The sequence below is a fragment of the Rhyacophila brunnea genome, unplaced genomic scaffold (genome assembly GCF_057557595.1).
Source record: "Rhyacophila brunnea isolate RB1 unplaced genomic scaffold, BYU_Rbru_1.0 scaffold_17, whole genome shotgun sequence".
Taxonomy (NCBI): Eukaryota; Metazoa; Arthropoda; class Insecta; order Trichoptera; family Rhyacophilidae; genus Rhyacophila; species Rhyacophila brunnea.
Genome location: NW_028232827.1, coordinates 11778281 through 11793278, shown reverse-complemented (window position 1 = coordinate 11793278; position 14998 = coordinate 11778281). Strand labels below are relative to the sequence as shown.

At 33.9% G+C, this 14998-nt stretch overlaps 1 protein-coding gene across 3 annotated transcripts in view; it reads left to right on the top strand.

Annotated features, from left to right (window-relative positions):
* Window positions 1–1221: 1221 nt before the first annotated feature.
* LOC147073686 (HEAT repeat-containing protein 6) overlaps window positions 1222–14998 on the top strand; it is a 46110-nt gene continuing 32333 nt past the window's right edge. For all 3 annotated transcript variants that reach the window (XM_085944132.1, XM_085944133.1, XM_085944131.1), the window contains exons 1-3: window positions 1222–1384; window positions 1911–2153; window positions 2318–2593. In XM_085944132.1, the coding sequence (XP_085800258.1) occupies window positions 1232–1384; window positions 1911–2153; window positions 2318–2593 (672 nt within the window). In that variant the 5' untranslated portion in view covers window positions 1222–1231. The remainder of the gene's footprint in view (window positions 1385–1910; window positions 2154–2317; window positions 2594–14998) is intronic.

Sequence of the window (14998 nt, the reverse complement as noted above, 5' to 3'; positions counted from 1 at the left end):
TTTCGTACAGCGGTTCTTCAACGGAGGCCCCGAAATTTTTCGAACTTTTATTTCTTTCAATCATCGGCTTCCAAAGCTCATCCGTGGCGACTCCGTGTATTCGTTAAGAATAATTGTGTAATTTTGATTGTTTTGAATTACGTGAACTTTCATTTGATTGTGAGCTTTTGTGATTTTGACATTTGACTTGAAGCTGTGTAACCAAGTCCAATCTCTTTGTGTGTAACAGTATAATAATTAATTTTGTGGACTATATAAACTTTTTCTGACTATAATTAAATTAAACCAATGTGACTGTGAATAATATATGGAGCTGTTTTAACTTTTCGAAGAATTTTATTTCAAAGACCTATGTGGTCACCACCTTCGACGAGACCTTGGCCTGCGACTCCTTAATGATGGACCTCCACTTCCAACCCTCAGAGCTAGTCGAGGAATTCGGAGGCACCTCACTGTCCTAGTCAGGTTTGCCATATTCCTTTGCTGTGAAGGTTTTTCACAAGTTACTCTCAAAGAGCGCTGTGGAATATGTCTCATGGGGAAACCACAATAAAAAAACGCGCCATCGTCAATCTTCTATCAATTTTAATTCTGCAAAAAATGTAAAATACTATAATTTTACGCCGAATATGCCAAAATACTATAATTTTAAAGGATTCGAGCCGAAAAATGTTCATGTAGTATATTTTTTACAGAAATACTATACCTAATTTTTACGCCTTTGTACTATAGTCAGCATAGAAAAATATGGCAACACTGCCTCTTGGGTGGTTGAGGAAATTTGTACACAAAGCAGTGATGCCAACCGTACTATAATTATAGTACAATACTATAATTTTGATTTCGCGAAAAATGTCAAATACTATAATTTTATGCCAAATATACCAAAATACTATAATTTTAAAGGATTCAAGACGAAAAATGTTCCTGTACTATATATTTTTCAGAAATACTATAATTTTTACGCCTTGTACTATAATCAGCATAGAAAAATATGGCAACACTGACACAAAGACAAATAATATTTTTTTACCAAAAAAGTTTTCATTAAGTACTTTATTTATTTTTATTGGAGGAAATTTTTTTTGGAGTTATCTAAAAATAGGGATTTCTAGGATTTATGGTCGCGTATTATATTTTTTCCCCAAATACGATAATTTTGGAGGCTCTGTACTATAATTCCACTTTCAAAATACGCCAACACTAAAATTGAGTAATCAAAATAAGAAAAATGGCCGACACCCGTGGGCAGCTGCATGCCCTTGCATACAGTTTTTCGTTATTATCTGTCGATGGCAATTGTCCGGACAAACAAAAGTTGAACTCTTTTTTAGATGAATTAAATGCAATTCACCACAATTTGTACTCGGGTACCGATGCTAGTGTAAGTGTGATGTGATTGTTATTATTTAGTTAACCCAACTTATTCTGACAGTGTTTTGCTATATATTATTTTTCTACAATAATTTACTATTCTTTGTTACTGCAATCTACTTATTCTCTTTTAATTGCTAGCCATCGTAAAGTGGACGTCTCTACTTGATCAGCTCACGATATAAAACCCAAATTTTATTTCATAGTGGTATTTGTTTTTTCAAAATATCAAATAAACTTTCCCGTTTAACCAATGTAAAAGTGTAACCACTAGAGAAAATAATTTTATTTAACAAAATCTTAATATTCCACTGTGACCGCCTTTCAACCTCTTTCTACGAACATATAAATAAGGGAGATATAGCTATTGACATACTTACATATCAATTGATAATATAATAATTACTTCATTACTTCCCGAGGGGAAAGTGAAATATGAATGGATAAATTCTCATTAAGTAATATCTAGTAAATTAATAATAAATGGAATTTTGGTTGCAAATAGTATCACCGAACAATATTTTTTACTCTTTCAGGTCGTTTCATCACTAATAAAAACAATCAGCTGGACCGTCCCTCCGTCTGAACCATTCTTGGTCTCAAAGAGCTGCAAATTCCTCAGCAGGTTGATGAAGAAGCATCAGATCCAAGCGAAAGAGAGCGGAGAAGTCTGTTCTTGGCTAATGAAAGCATTGACGCAATGCAATCATTCGATCCTAGAAGATATCTTGGAGGCGCTGTACATTGTCTTGAGAAATAGTGTACAGCATGCCCCACAGGTGGGCAATGGGCAACTTTCTGTGAAAAAAAACAAACATGTTCGATAATTAATTTCAATAATATGCCAGCATAAAGTTCCTAATAATTAACAAGAATTTAGATTTTTTTGCTCATATTTGGATGGGGTTTCTACCTAGTAATCTAATAATTGTATAATTTTTAGTTATGTGAAGACCTTATTGGCAAAGATGGTATACTGTTAAGGTTCGTGAAAGAAGAGGACATGCCATGTGATGCCACACCTGCTGAGCAGCAGTATGTTGAGCTGGCGACACTGAAATGCCTTCAAGCTTTAACCCGCTGCCAAGATGGCCTTATTCAAAATAACGAAAAGAGACTGCCTTTGCACGTTGATTATTTACAAAAAGCTTACAACATAGCCCTTAGATATTTATATAAGAAGAGGACTAAAGGACAGGATGAGATCAATTATTGTGAGGTGAGGATTGAGAATTCTTATGTACGAGGGTAGCCGTTTATATTTCGGGAATAACAAACAAAAACGAATTGTTTTACAATAAAACCAGTTTTATTGTTTTTCAAAATATTCTCCACGACAATTTATACACTTTTCCATGCGTTTGAACCAATCTGGAAAGCATTTTTGCCACTTTGTAGAAGGTAACTCCAAAACATGGTTTTTGAATGCATCAACCCCCCTCTTCTGGTGTAGAAAGTCGTTGACCATGCAATTTATCTTTGGCTGTCGGGAATAAAAAGAAATTATTTGGTGCCAACTCGGGTCTGTACGGCGGATGACCCATCAATTTGATGTTTTGAGTGCTCAAATAGGCGCTTGTTTGAGCCGATGTGTGAGAGCTCGCATTGTCTTGATAAAGGATGATTTGACGCCGACAGTTGCTTTTCCTCATTTCACCAAAAACTTCTGGAAAACAAATGGTTGTGTTCCATTCAGAATTGAGTTCTATGATTCTCTAAAGGTATAGTTGCGACATGGCCCGTTTTTCTGAATTAACAGGCGACCATTTGCTTCGAAGTGCTTCAATCTTAATGTAAGTAAGGTAAATGTACCAGTAGTTGACCATGTACCAGTAGTTGACCTTTTTTCAATAAAATGCCCAAAATAATAAACGTAGACACGGGATTGCTCTAAATTGTAAAGTTGAGACAAGTGAAGCCATCTGTGGTCGGATTGAGGAACTAACACACCACCATATGTCATAGGAGCGTCATAGCAGCTATTTGAAAACAACACATCACGCCGTAAGCATTTTATTTTTAATTTCTTAAGTAAATTGTTAAGGATATCAGTGGATTTAAGCATATAGCAATTTAATGTTTTTGACTTCATAATATCAAGTTAATGCATTACGGGCAGTCATAATATTGATGTATCGATATCATTTGTAATTTTTAAGTTATATTTACAAGGAAGCAAGTTTGTGGGGGGGTCAACTACTCAAACTTTTTTAAATACTTTTTCAGTAGTTGACCAGGGTGGTCAACTACTAGATAAATTAAATAAAATTGTTTCACTTAGTTTTGAACAATTTTTACATTCATAAGTATGGAACGATGATTATTTATTAATTAGAAGTGTCTAGGGTGGTTCTGTCCAGTAGATGACCTAGGCGTCAACTTTTTTTTTTTGGTTTGTGTATTTTTTTCTTCGGAAAACAAAAATTTCTTGAATTATAGCCCTGAATATATAGCAACTGAATGAAGCAGGCCAACAATAGCCGACAACTTACGAGAAATAGCGACGCGATAAAAAAAAATGCAGGGCATCACGGAGGATTTACTTTGGTCATTGTAACGTACCCATATAATTAATGTTAATGTTAACGTTGGTTTTGCCGCAAATTGTTTATCAGCCTACCTCACCATACTTTTTTATATAACCTGCCTGCTTCACCATACTTTCATATAACCTGCCGCCCCTAGGGGAGCAGGGTCTTAGCCAAAAAAGGAATCAAGACAGTGTACCAGCAGGTAAATGCCGACGATAAAGAATGCATAACCGTCATAGTAACAGGGAGTGTCGGTGAGGCTGTCACAACAACGACAGTCCTCTACAAGTACAAAAGAATTCCTCAAGACATTTCCGAAAATGTGGACTTTGTCCATGGAGCCCTTAAGCTGTAACAGTACTAGGAGAATCGTAAATTGTGCCTTCAATGGTTACATCAGAGGAACCCAAGCGGTATTTAGAGAGAGTTCCTGAGTAAAAACATTGATGAGGAAAATCTTGAATCATTCCGCAAAAACAATGAACCTGATAAAGATGATAATTCACTGTTCGCACTGTGGCGAAAAGTAAAAAATGAGTTGGAAAATATCACTCCACCTGACCCGGTCAGACTCATCAATGAGGCATTGCAAGAAGAGGAATCCGATGATATGATGTCTTTGGCCGCCTGGAATACTATGAATTATTATGATGTTTCATCTCCAATCGCTAGGGCACCTGTGGCTTGTCTAACGACTTGTGATGGTGATTCGTCTCCAATCGCCAGTGCATCTAAGGCTGGTATAAGGATTTGTAATGATACTTCGTCTCCAATCGCCAGTGAACCCGTGGCTGGTCCATCAAATATTCGTAGTCCATTCAAGAGACATTTTTTCTTCCCCGGTGAAGGGGAAGAAAAATTCAAGAAGAAAGCAAAAAAGGGAAAAAACGCCCACCCCACTTGCCAGGAGTATTTCCTAAACAAAAAGAGGAAGAAAAAAGAAATGGAACGGTTGAAAAAAGAACGAGCTGCAGAGAGGCAAAGAAAGAAAGAACTAAATGAGCAAGCAAAGGAAGAAAAAAAATGGGGGAATTGAAAGCAGTCAAGAAGAAAATGCGTTTTTCTTCCGAGTCTTCTAACCCAAGTGTTGAAATTTCAGACTCAGCGGAGAGTGAATGGCATAAGTCTAGTGATGAAAGCTTTAAGCCTTAAACTCGATGGCTGCCCGTTATGAAAGTCATTAATGAACATTATATTATAATACTTCCCGGGGAAAATCGTCCATATTTCTAAAGTAAAAACTACTATTTCATCGATGCAAAAGTGCGGGAGACTATGGAAATGGCCAGAGCGATCCGATGTACTTAGCCATGAATGGAAGGCTGTAGTATCCCACATAAATGACCCGACACAAGTAAGCAAAACTCGTAATGTTTATTTAGTTCCGGAATTGGACTTTATTTGGAATATCTAAGGATTTTTATGTTAAGTTTTATTTTGGTAAGTACTGAGCCTATGCGTTACTATGTAGTATGTATGTACTTAGTTGCTAAAATAAATATATTTTTGTATTTTTAGTTTGAAGTAACTAATTTTGCACCTTTTGTTACCCAAACAAAGCTGATGATTGGCTGTCAAACAAAATCCTCTCCTATGTAACTTGTTACTGAACCGCCCATTGCTACCAAGTTGATTCAAGTAGCTATGGGCTAGAGTGGTCTGACAGGAAGCCCTGAGGCAACTCTGATGACAGATTTGCCATAAAGCCTTCTGATTAGACATGGTCAACTACTGAAAAATATAGTGGTCAACTACTGGAACCCCTGATTAGACATGGTCAACTACTGAAACATATAGTGGTCAACTACTGGAACTTTCAATTTATTTGGATGGTCAACTACTGGAACAAAAACATGGTCATGAAAAATTTAACACAATTTTTTTGTAACAGACCCTTTCTTAATTTTTGTCTTGTCATATTAATTAAGACATTTGATCCATTATGAGTAGACTTGCTTTGCCAACATTCGGTGTAATGCTAAACGTTAATCGTTATTTTTGTTGAATTTTTTTCTTAAATGGTCAACTACTGGTACGTTTACCTTACCTGTAACAATCTTATTAACGATTTTTGAAGCACCTCGATTGTATTTTTTGAGCATTTCATTGCACCAATCGACACGCGCCTCTTTTTGTGCGATTGTCAAATTATGCGGGATCCAACGCGAACATAGCTTCCTTACGTCTAAATATTCATGCAAGATCATATACACGCTAGTGTTACTAATGCCCAGAGATGCCTCATTCTCACCGTATGTCACATGACGATCTTGTATTATCAGTTCACGCACAGCATCGATGTTTTCTAGAGAAACAACTGATTTTGGACGACCTTCACGCGGCTCGTCTGTGAGTGAACGACAGCCACGATAAAATTCACTAAATCAGCGATATACCGTAGTTTTTGATGGTGCTTTATCTCCATATAAAGCATTAAGTTCAGCGATGCACTGTTCCCGTTGATACACCCCTGTTACAGGCGGGCTTCTCCCGGTGTAAAATAATCATTTAGTAGTCATAAGTCGAAACGTAACCCTGACCTCTAGAAACGGCTTCATAAAACATCTAATCTGATTCCTTACTCAACTACGTAATTTTTCTTATTCATAAGTAAAGGCCTTCGTCCGGTGTGTGAAAATCACATATTGGGCGGAGGTGTAATTAAGATAAATTTAATTTAATTTAAAAAGTATCAATGATGATGGATGAAAGAGATAATTTTAAGATTAAATATAAGTACTTATTCAAATATAATAAATTTTGCCGCGCTTGCCGGCAACGTTCAAATTTCCACGCGCCTGCGCCGGGGTGGTCCTCGTGATTCGTCAAATCAAAAACATCACGCGATAAAATTTGGCCAATCACGAGAGTCCTTTTTGGTGGGCGGCGGCGTGGGTACGCGGAATTTGAAAAAGAAAAAAGAGTTAGTGAGTGTCCCTTTTTCAACATGTACGGACCTGCGAAACTTATTGTTAAAACAAAATATGTAAACGTGTAAAGAAAATGTAAAATATAAGATAATACTAAGTTACGCACGAGACAGACGTGGTTTCATTTAATTTCTCCTCAATTTAAAATATCTTTTTTTTGTGAATCCGGGGTTCGATGGACACCTGAGCTAGCCGCTGGAACTCCGGGTATCTCACCGTGTTAATCTACGTCGAAAGTTGTTAAAAATAATCGCAAAAAAAATTTCACGAGTTAATTCCATTTTTTGGCCGAGATAAATTTTTCAAATGAATTTAAAAAAAACAAAAAGCGTCCGTTTGTTAAAACGTTCTAAGTACTTTTGCTGTTAAAAATGTCAAACTTTAAAATACAGAAGTCAAATTGCACCTAGCAACACCAGTGTTGCAAATTCTCGAAATATAAACGGCAACCTATGTATGCCTACTAATATCAACGGCAAACAGTGCTTTGCTTAAAATTTACCTTGATAAATATTTATTTATTAACGGGTTATTTATTAGGTACGAAAGGAGTTCCATATGTTCGCGGAATGGGACAGGATAAAAGAATATATTATATATGTTTTATATTTCTATTTTTCAATATAATTTCCTGAATGGTTTCCACACCTTTTCCCTGTTTTGTGAGGAATTTAATTACTGCACGGAGCTCATTATTTGACATTTTTAATATTATCATAGACTTTCATTCGTTCTTTTGAATATTGGAAGAGATTTAATGGAACAATCAACTTGAAATTGCACAAGTATACCTAAAATCAAAGGATTACCTAAAAATAATTTATACCTGCTACTTTCACCAACATTCCACGAACTTATGGAACTCACCTCGTACAAGTAAATTTTAGAAAATTAGTGTTAGAATAAATTATATTTCTACAAATTTGTTTTATTTCGTATTAATAACCGAAATAGCTATCGACTTATAAACCAATATATTGATTTATAATTTACATTATCATTTTGTAAATTTATTATTACCATTGAGTATTTAAAATAATAAGCGAGTACCACATTAGTGCAAATTGTTTTTTTATATAATATCTATATTATTTTTTTAAATCACCATGATAATAGCGACATCTATACCTAATATAATCTTTTAGTTGCCACCAATCCAATATATTATTTTTTGTATGAAATTTGGTTATACTTAACGGCCCACGTGCTCCACGTAGGTCAAAATGGAGCTTTTATGGTATTTTCAAAGCATGATCCTGGACATTCCTTAAACGTTGTAGATAATCTAGTTATATAATTTTGAAGCCTTATTATCCTTTATATTTATTTTAAACATTTGATGACTGCATAAAGTATTTTTATTACATAAAATAGTATTCTTTTTGGCTTGGATTCACTAGATAACAAAATGTATCGCAACATGATGCCCAACATTGAGTCTACGTGCCGGCGCAACGTTGCGCTCTGTCGCCCATCGCAATGCACCGCATGCAACATATGCGGCTTTTCTACGTGACGCGAGACATGTTACACGATGTCGCTTCGCTTGTACCTTGTACTCAGTAGGGGACAAAATGTCTCGCAACATGGCGCGCAGCATTGAGTCTATGAGCCGCCCCAATGTTGCGAACTGTTCCGTACATTGTATGTAACATAACGAGGCTTTTCTACGTGATCCGCGACATGTTGCATGAGTACGCTCTACGAGCGAGCGCAAGGGGCAACCCATCGTCATTCGCGCTGACAAGTGCGATGGTATGGTCCAAACTGCGTGATAGGGAATTTGTATGAGTTTTCACACAAAAAGTGAAATAATAAAATTAATTTAATAACAATATTAAAATATATCGAAACTCTAACGATGAAAAATAATTATGTTAAGGGGGGACATGCTCGTCGAAGGTCAAAATTGAGTTTTTATTGTATTTTCAAACCATGATCCTGGACACTCCTTAAACGTTGTAGATAATCTATTTATATAATTTTGAAGCCTTATTATCCTTTATAGTTATTTTTAACATTTGATGACTGCATAAAGTATTTTTGTTACATAAAATAGTATTCTTTTAAACCTCTCGCTCTAATGTTTTAGAATATAGTCATATTTCGGTACATAACTGTGCAGTGGTGTTAAGATTTTTTACATTTATTAATTTTTAAACGCATTTATAAAACCATTAGTATAATTTATTACGAGATAATTTTTGTAAAATATTCACGATAAAAAATTATATTGATAATCTCTGTGATCCCAAATTTGACAAGAATTAGGCATTTTATTATTCAAAAAATCGGCAAGATTAACACATTTGAAGATGATTTTAAAGATACTTATTATAAGCTATGTCTTTGACCATTCAAGTGTGATAAACATTTTATGAATAATGATTGCTTTATAATAATTATTGACCTAAGAATAAGGTAGTGTTTTTTTGAAATACGCCATTTTTTTTGTCATTTCCTAGTGGTTAAGCTACAACATACGGCCGTAGCTATAAATTGACAAACTATAATTAAAGTAGGAAGTAAAATTATGTTAACGCGCGTGTTTGAACATGTATCTAACCGAATTTTTTTTTATTTTTTTTTAAACGGTACATGTTCAAACACGCGCGTCAATATAATTTTACTCCCTACGTCAATTATAGTTTGTCAATTTATGACTACGGCCGTATGTTGTAGCTTAACCACTGGGGAATGACAAAAGAAATGGCGTATTTCAAAAAAACACTACCTTATTCTTAGGGCAATAATTATTATAAAACAATCATTATTCATAAAATGTTTATCACACTTGAATGGTCAAAGACATAGCTTATAATAAATATCTTTAGAATCATCTTCAAATGTGTTAATCTTGCCGATTTTTTAAATAATAAAATGCCTAATTCTTGTCAAATTTGGGATCACAGAGATTATCAATATAATTTTTTATCGTGAATATTTTACAAAAATTATCTCGTAATAAATTATGCTAATGGTTTTATAAATGCGTTTAAAAATTAATAAATGTAAAAAATCTTAACACCACTGCACAGTTATGTACCGAAATATGACTATATTCTAAAACATTAGAGCGAGAGGTTTAAAAGAATACTATTTTATGTAACAAAAATACTTTATGCAGTCATCAAATGTTAAAAATAACTATAAAGGATAATAAGGCTTCAAAATTATATAAATAGATTATCTACAACGTTTAAGGAGTGTCCAGGATCATGGTTTGAAAATACAATAAAAACTCAATTTTGACCTTCGACGAGCATGTCCCCCCTTAAGAAATTATATTATTTTTGTTGCCGAGAAAAAAATCAATGCATAAAAACGTTTATTTTTATTTCGATTTTTTATGAATTATTTTGATTCATATTTGTTAATAAAGAAAATATTATCGATCACTGTGTATTCGAAAATTAATATATCCATTATTTAATTTGATATTTTTTGTTCTATCCATTACAGAAAAATAAATAAAATTTACTATTTTTAATTTTAGAACATAAAAATATTTACTTGATGGATAATTTATTGTTCAATAAAAATTTTGTGATTAACATATTGCAATAACTTTAATAATAACTAAGCGATGTTATTTTTATCTCCGTAAAATAAAGAAATTAAAACACCAATTTTCATAAGCTTACTATTTTCTATGGTAATGACGACGTTACCTACATAACTCAGCTTCACTATTGAACGGAATGAAATGAGTGAATAGCTAACCATTCCTCTGAAAAACTGTTATATAGCTGTTATAAACTGTCTATATAATTACACCTCTGTGGAAGCCCATATGCGTAGGGGTGGAAATGGTAATTTCCATTCTTATATAGATACCTACCCATATATTTATATATGGCACCCACCATGGCCTAGTTAGTATAGCACCTGTCTCTGGTAAGGCATGGGTTCGATCCCGTGGCTGGCATAGCATTGCGTTTTTTCAATTTTTGATCTAGTGCAAGAATCTAATGGATTAGGCGAATGGCTAACAACCATTTCTCGTAATATTAACTTCAATATTTCATACAGTGTCTGTTAAATACTACCTCACTTTTTTTAAATAGGTGCATACATTCATACATAATACGGATGTCATCTAACATAAGAAAGAAAACATATCATCAGGTATATCGATACTTGCAAGTGTCGATAATATCAAGGACCAAGGTGTTAAAACTTTTTAATATTTTCTTGAAAAACAACAAAAGAAAATGTTATTTTGAGACCCGTTTTCAAATACCGGGTGAAATTGGCGGTAAATTTAAAATAGATGTTCGTTCACATCTCCGAAAACAATACTTATTCCGAGAGAAAATGAATGAACAATAATTGACTGCTGATAACTTAAATATTTATAAACATGGTAAAACATGTAACACAGCAAGGTTCCAATGAATTCGGCGAATGGGTGATAACCATTTCTCGTAGATAACTGAGTTTCTTAATATAATCTAAGTATATAATATGTGGCAATATGTGGTCCGCGTACTATGTACGATATAAAAAATGTATATTGGTAGGTATAGCATAGCACATCCAAAATACTATAATTTTGAATATCGTGATTAAATATTATTATATTTTCGACAAAATTATTTTGTTAACTATAAATAATAATTCCAACTTCGCGGCTCGGCCAGACAATAGCTTACGTCATATATGTTATTACGGCGCCTACATAAAGTCACATACGCGATCAGTGCTTTGAAACCTTTTAATATTTTTAATATCATGGAAATTCTGAAAAAAATAATATATAATAAACTTTTATCATATTTTTTAATACGTGGATGTATATAATATTATAATTAACATTTCAAAAGAAATGCGGTTGTGCGTTACTAAACATTTAAAAGTTTTCGATTATTGTTTTTTTAGTAATTCAGCATTTTTTAAAGGTTAATTTTTTATGTTGAAAATTCACTGTTTTTGTGAAATACGGGATTTTTACATATTGTAAAATGAAAAAAAAAATCCGGCGTCTGGGTAGGAAATTATATAGATCTTATTTGTCGGGCTACGTCTTATTTATGTTCAATTGCATAATATTTTCGATATTTAACTTTGCCTATAATAAAATGAACAGTTTACGTAGGCGTGTGTAGTCAAGATCTTTCAACATGCATACATCATGTCAATTCATTTACACTAAAAACGTTGTGGAATCGCCATCAAGTGTTATGTCAAGACCCAAATCAAGATAAGTCTCCTCGTAAATAAATAAACATTTTAAACACTGTTTTAAAGTTGCATGTCAATTGTTTGCAAATATTTATATAAAAAAAATCATACTTAGTATTTTAAACAAATGTGCACGTTTTTTGTATTTCTGACGTATGGAAAACATATGAAAACGCACGTGTGGACTTGTTTACAAATATTTTGTTTCACTAAAAGTAACGCCGTGTGGTCTCGGTGAATGTTGTTTTGATTAAATTTCGCAAATTTGTATGATATGGACTGCCCAGACTACATTTAAATTGATGTCAATGTTTGCAGTTCAGGACGTGCGTAGAGTTTCAAATGTTTGTAACGTGCATTTGTTAAGTGACATAAGTTTACAAACAATTATATAACTTATTTGCGAGCAGATGATTCTATTATGGAGTGGGTATTCTACAAAAAGATCATACAATAATATCTTCTGGTTATAATCCAAACAACTAATAATCCCCCCTTCAGCAAAAGGTGTGTAAATACCTCTTGAGTATTCAGCTCAGTCGGTCGGAGAGGTTATTAAACAAAAGAAATTATTTTTAATAATAAAATTAGGTTTATTCGCAATTTTTTAAATTTATTTTACTCAAGTACAGCGTTTATTTTTATTATCGTTAATTTATGTATAAAATTTAAGTATAATGGATGTTAAATATGTAATGCGCCAGACACGATGTAGTATTAAAACAAGAATTTACTTTTATAACGCGCGAGAAATCCACACGTAGATATACGTGGGTTGAGATTATTTTTATTTAACGGACGAAAGCAGACTGAAAGGACTCGCCAGGAGTCTTCTTTTTATAGGCAATCCTCCCTCGCCCCTAATTGATCGATAGAGATAATGAATTTTGTCTGTCGATTTTTAATCGATCATAAATCTGTCCTATGAAATATCCCCTTTTTAATTTATTTGAATTTACTGGTTTGTCTGAGGGACCAAGTGTCAAGAGACATTCTTTCATGTTTAAGTGGGCGGATGTATTGCAGTTATAAAATTACGTCTATGTAATCGGGTTTATTTTAAATGAATTTTTAAAGAGCACTTAAGTGGTTGTCTTTGCGATAAACCCGTGAATAATGTCTTATGACGAGAGTGGACACATGATTAGATTAAAATAAGAAATATATGCATTTAAAGCTACTTATCGGGTACCTATTAACATGATAATAGGTCCTGTAATTTACATCCACCGACCTACACATAAAGATTAATGAGTTTACGGTGAAACAAAGTGTCTGACGTCTTTACCTTAATAACTATCTACTATAATTATACTTAATTTAGCTTATAATTACGTCCTTTACAGTAATATGAAATAATATTTGACTATTTTAACAATATAAGAAAAATATTACCTCCTTACAAGGGAATTCGCACTGCTTTGACGGGACTTTATTAATCAACGGTGTGGCTCCCGCAAAGTACGATTTTTAGACCGCTGTTTTGATACCGCGCAGCTATATAAGAGTCAAGATTTTATTTAATTCGCCGAGATGTCAGCGAAGCTCCACAGCAAAATTTCAAGATTTTATTAAACATGCGAATTTCCTTATGATTTATATTACAGACCATAGGTATAATTACTACAAGCACAATAATCGAAGAAAATTTTCAAAAAGTTACATACTAACAGAGCTATACAATTATCTATCTTTTTAGTCTGCCCGCCGGATACTTTTTCGTCTGGATACGAGTTGCACTCACACACAGAAAGCGGTAGCGGCTCACGCATACCAACGAATTTGACTTGCGGCCGCTTGTTATACAAGGACTTTAATACCATCAAGTCGATTTACATATTTGTTTAAAAAGTTACTGGCTTTAATTTTCCTCGATGATTGTGCTATACAATTTACATTTATCTATTTAACAAATTACATATAGTATATTAACGGATATAAAGTAAATATATATATAAAATCAACAATACATCTCTGTCACTTAGCACAGCTCGTTCATCTCTTACATACTACATAGCATAAATAGTAGATATTTCTTTATTATCACTTTATTAAAACTTATACCTAAACATTTTATTTCTTAATATTAGGACATAGTTTATACATTACAAAACAAGGCAATAATTATCATTCTATCATTCATACTTTAATATTATAAATTTAATGATACATTCTATCATTCATACATAAATTACCTTGTTTGTAGTAAATATTTCCCCGTCCAGCATGTTTACATACCGGACGGAGGACTGTGAAATCTGTGAAACATCAAACATATTTATATATGGTTATACAAGGAAGTCGATTAGGCGTTTTTATTAAGCCGTATAGTTAGAGATCAGGTTTACATGTCGCCTTATTACTAAATAATTATCTAACGTGGGAGGCGTCCACCTACAATAAGGAGGTAACACAACTCTGTGCAGGTTCTCAATTTCATTAAATATATACATTTAAAAAGGTGCTGTGCCACTGGCTCCAATGGCTGGTTAAAGACTGTCGGTAAAACGGATAATAAAATTTGTCTAGACATCGCATGACAAGGCCTGAAAGACAAAAATGTGCTCTAATGATATTGCAATAAGAGTCACTTTGGCGGCTATCGCATTTCGGCGACAAGTATGTACAACATATTCTGCGGCATTGCGTAGTGTGTCCGTATTTTGAACAAGAAACATGTTCCGCGGCTTCGTTCCCGAAACATCGACGTAGATGTTGTGCGTCATGTTGCACGATTTGTTCCCTAGTGAATCTAAGCGATGGTGCCCACAGAACGCGTCAGGCGCCGCACTCGCGCAAAATTTCTACAAGTGGCGCATAAATCATTGAAAATACAACGTAATCAAATACGCCAGCGCCCACTGGATATGGCGACGCATTATACGCGCGCGCCGCATGAATCATCGTTTTTTCGCGAATCACCGCTTCTCGGCGATACGAATGAAAGAAAATACAATGGAGTCCATTCATTGACCACAG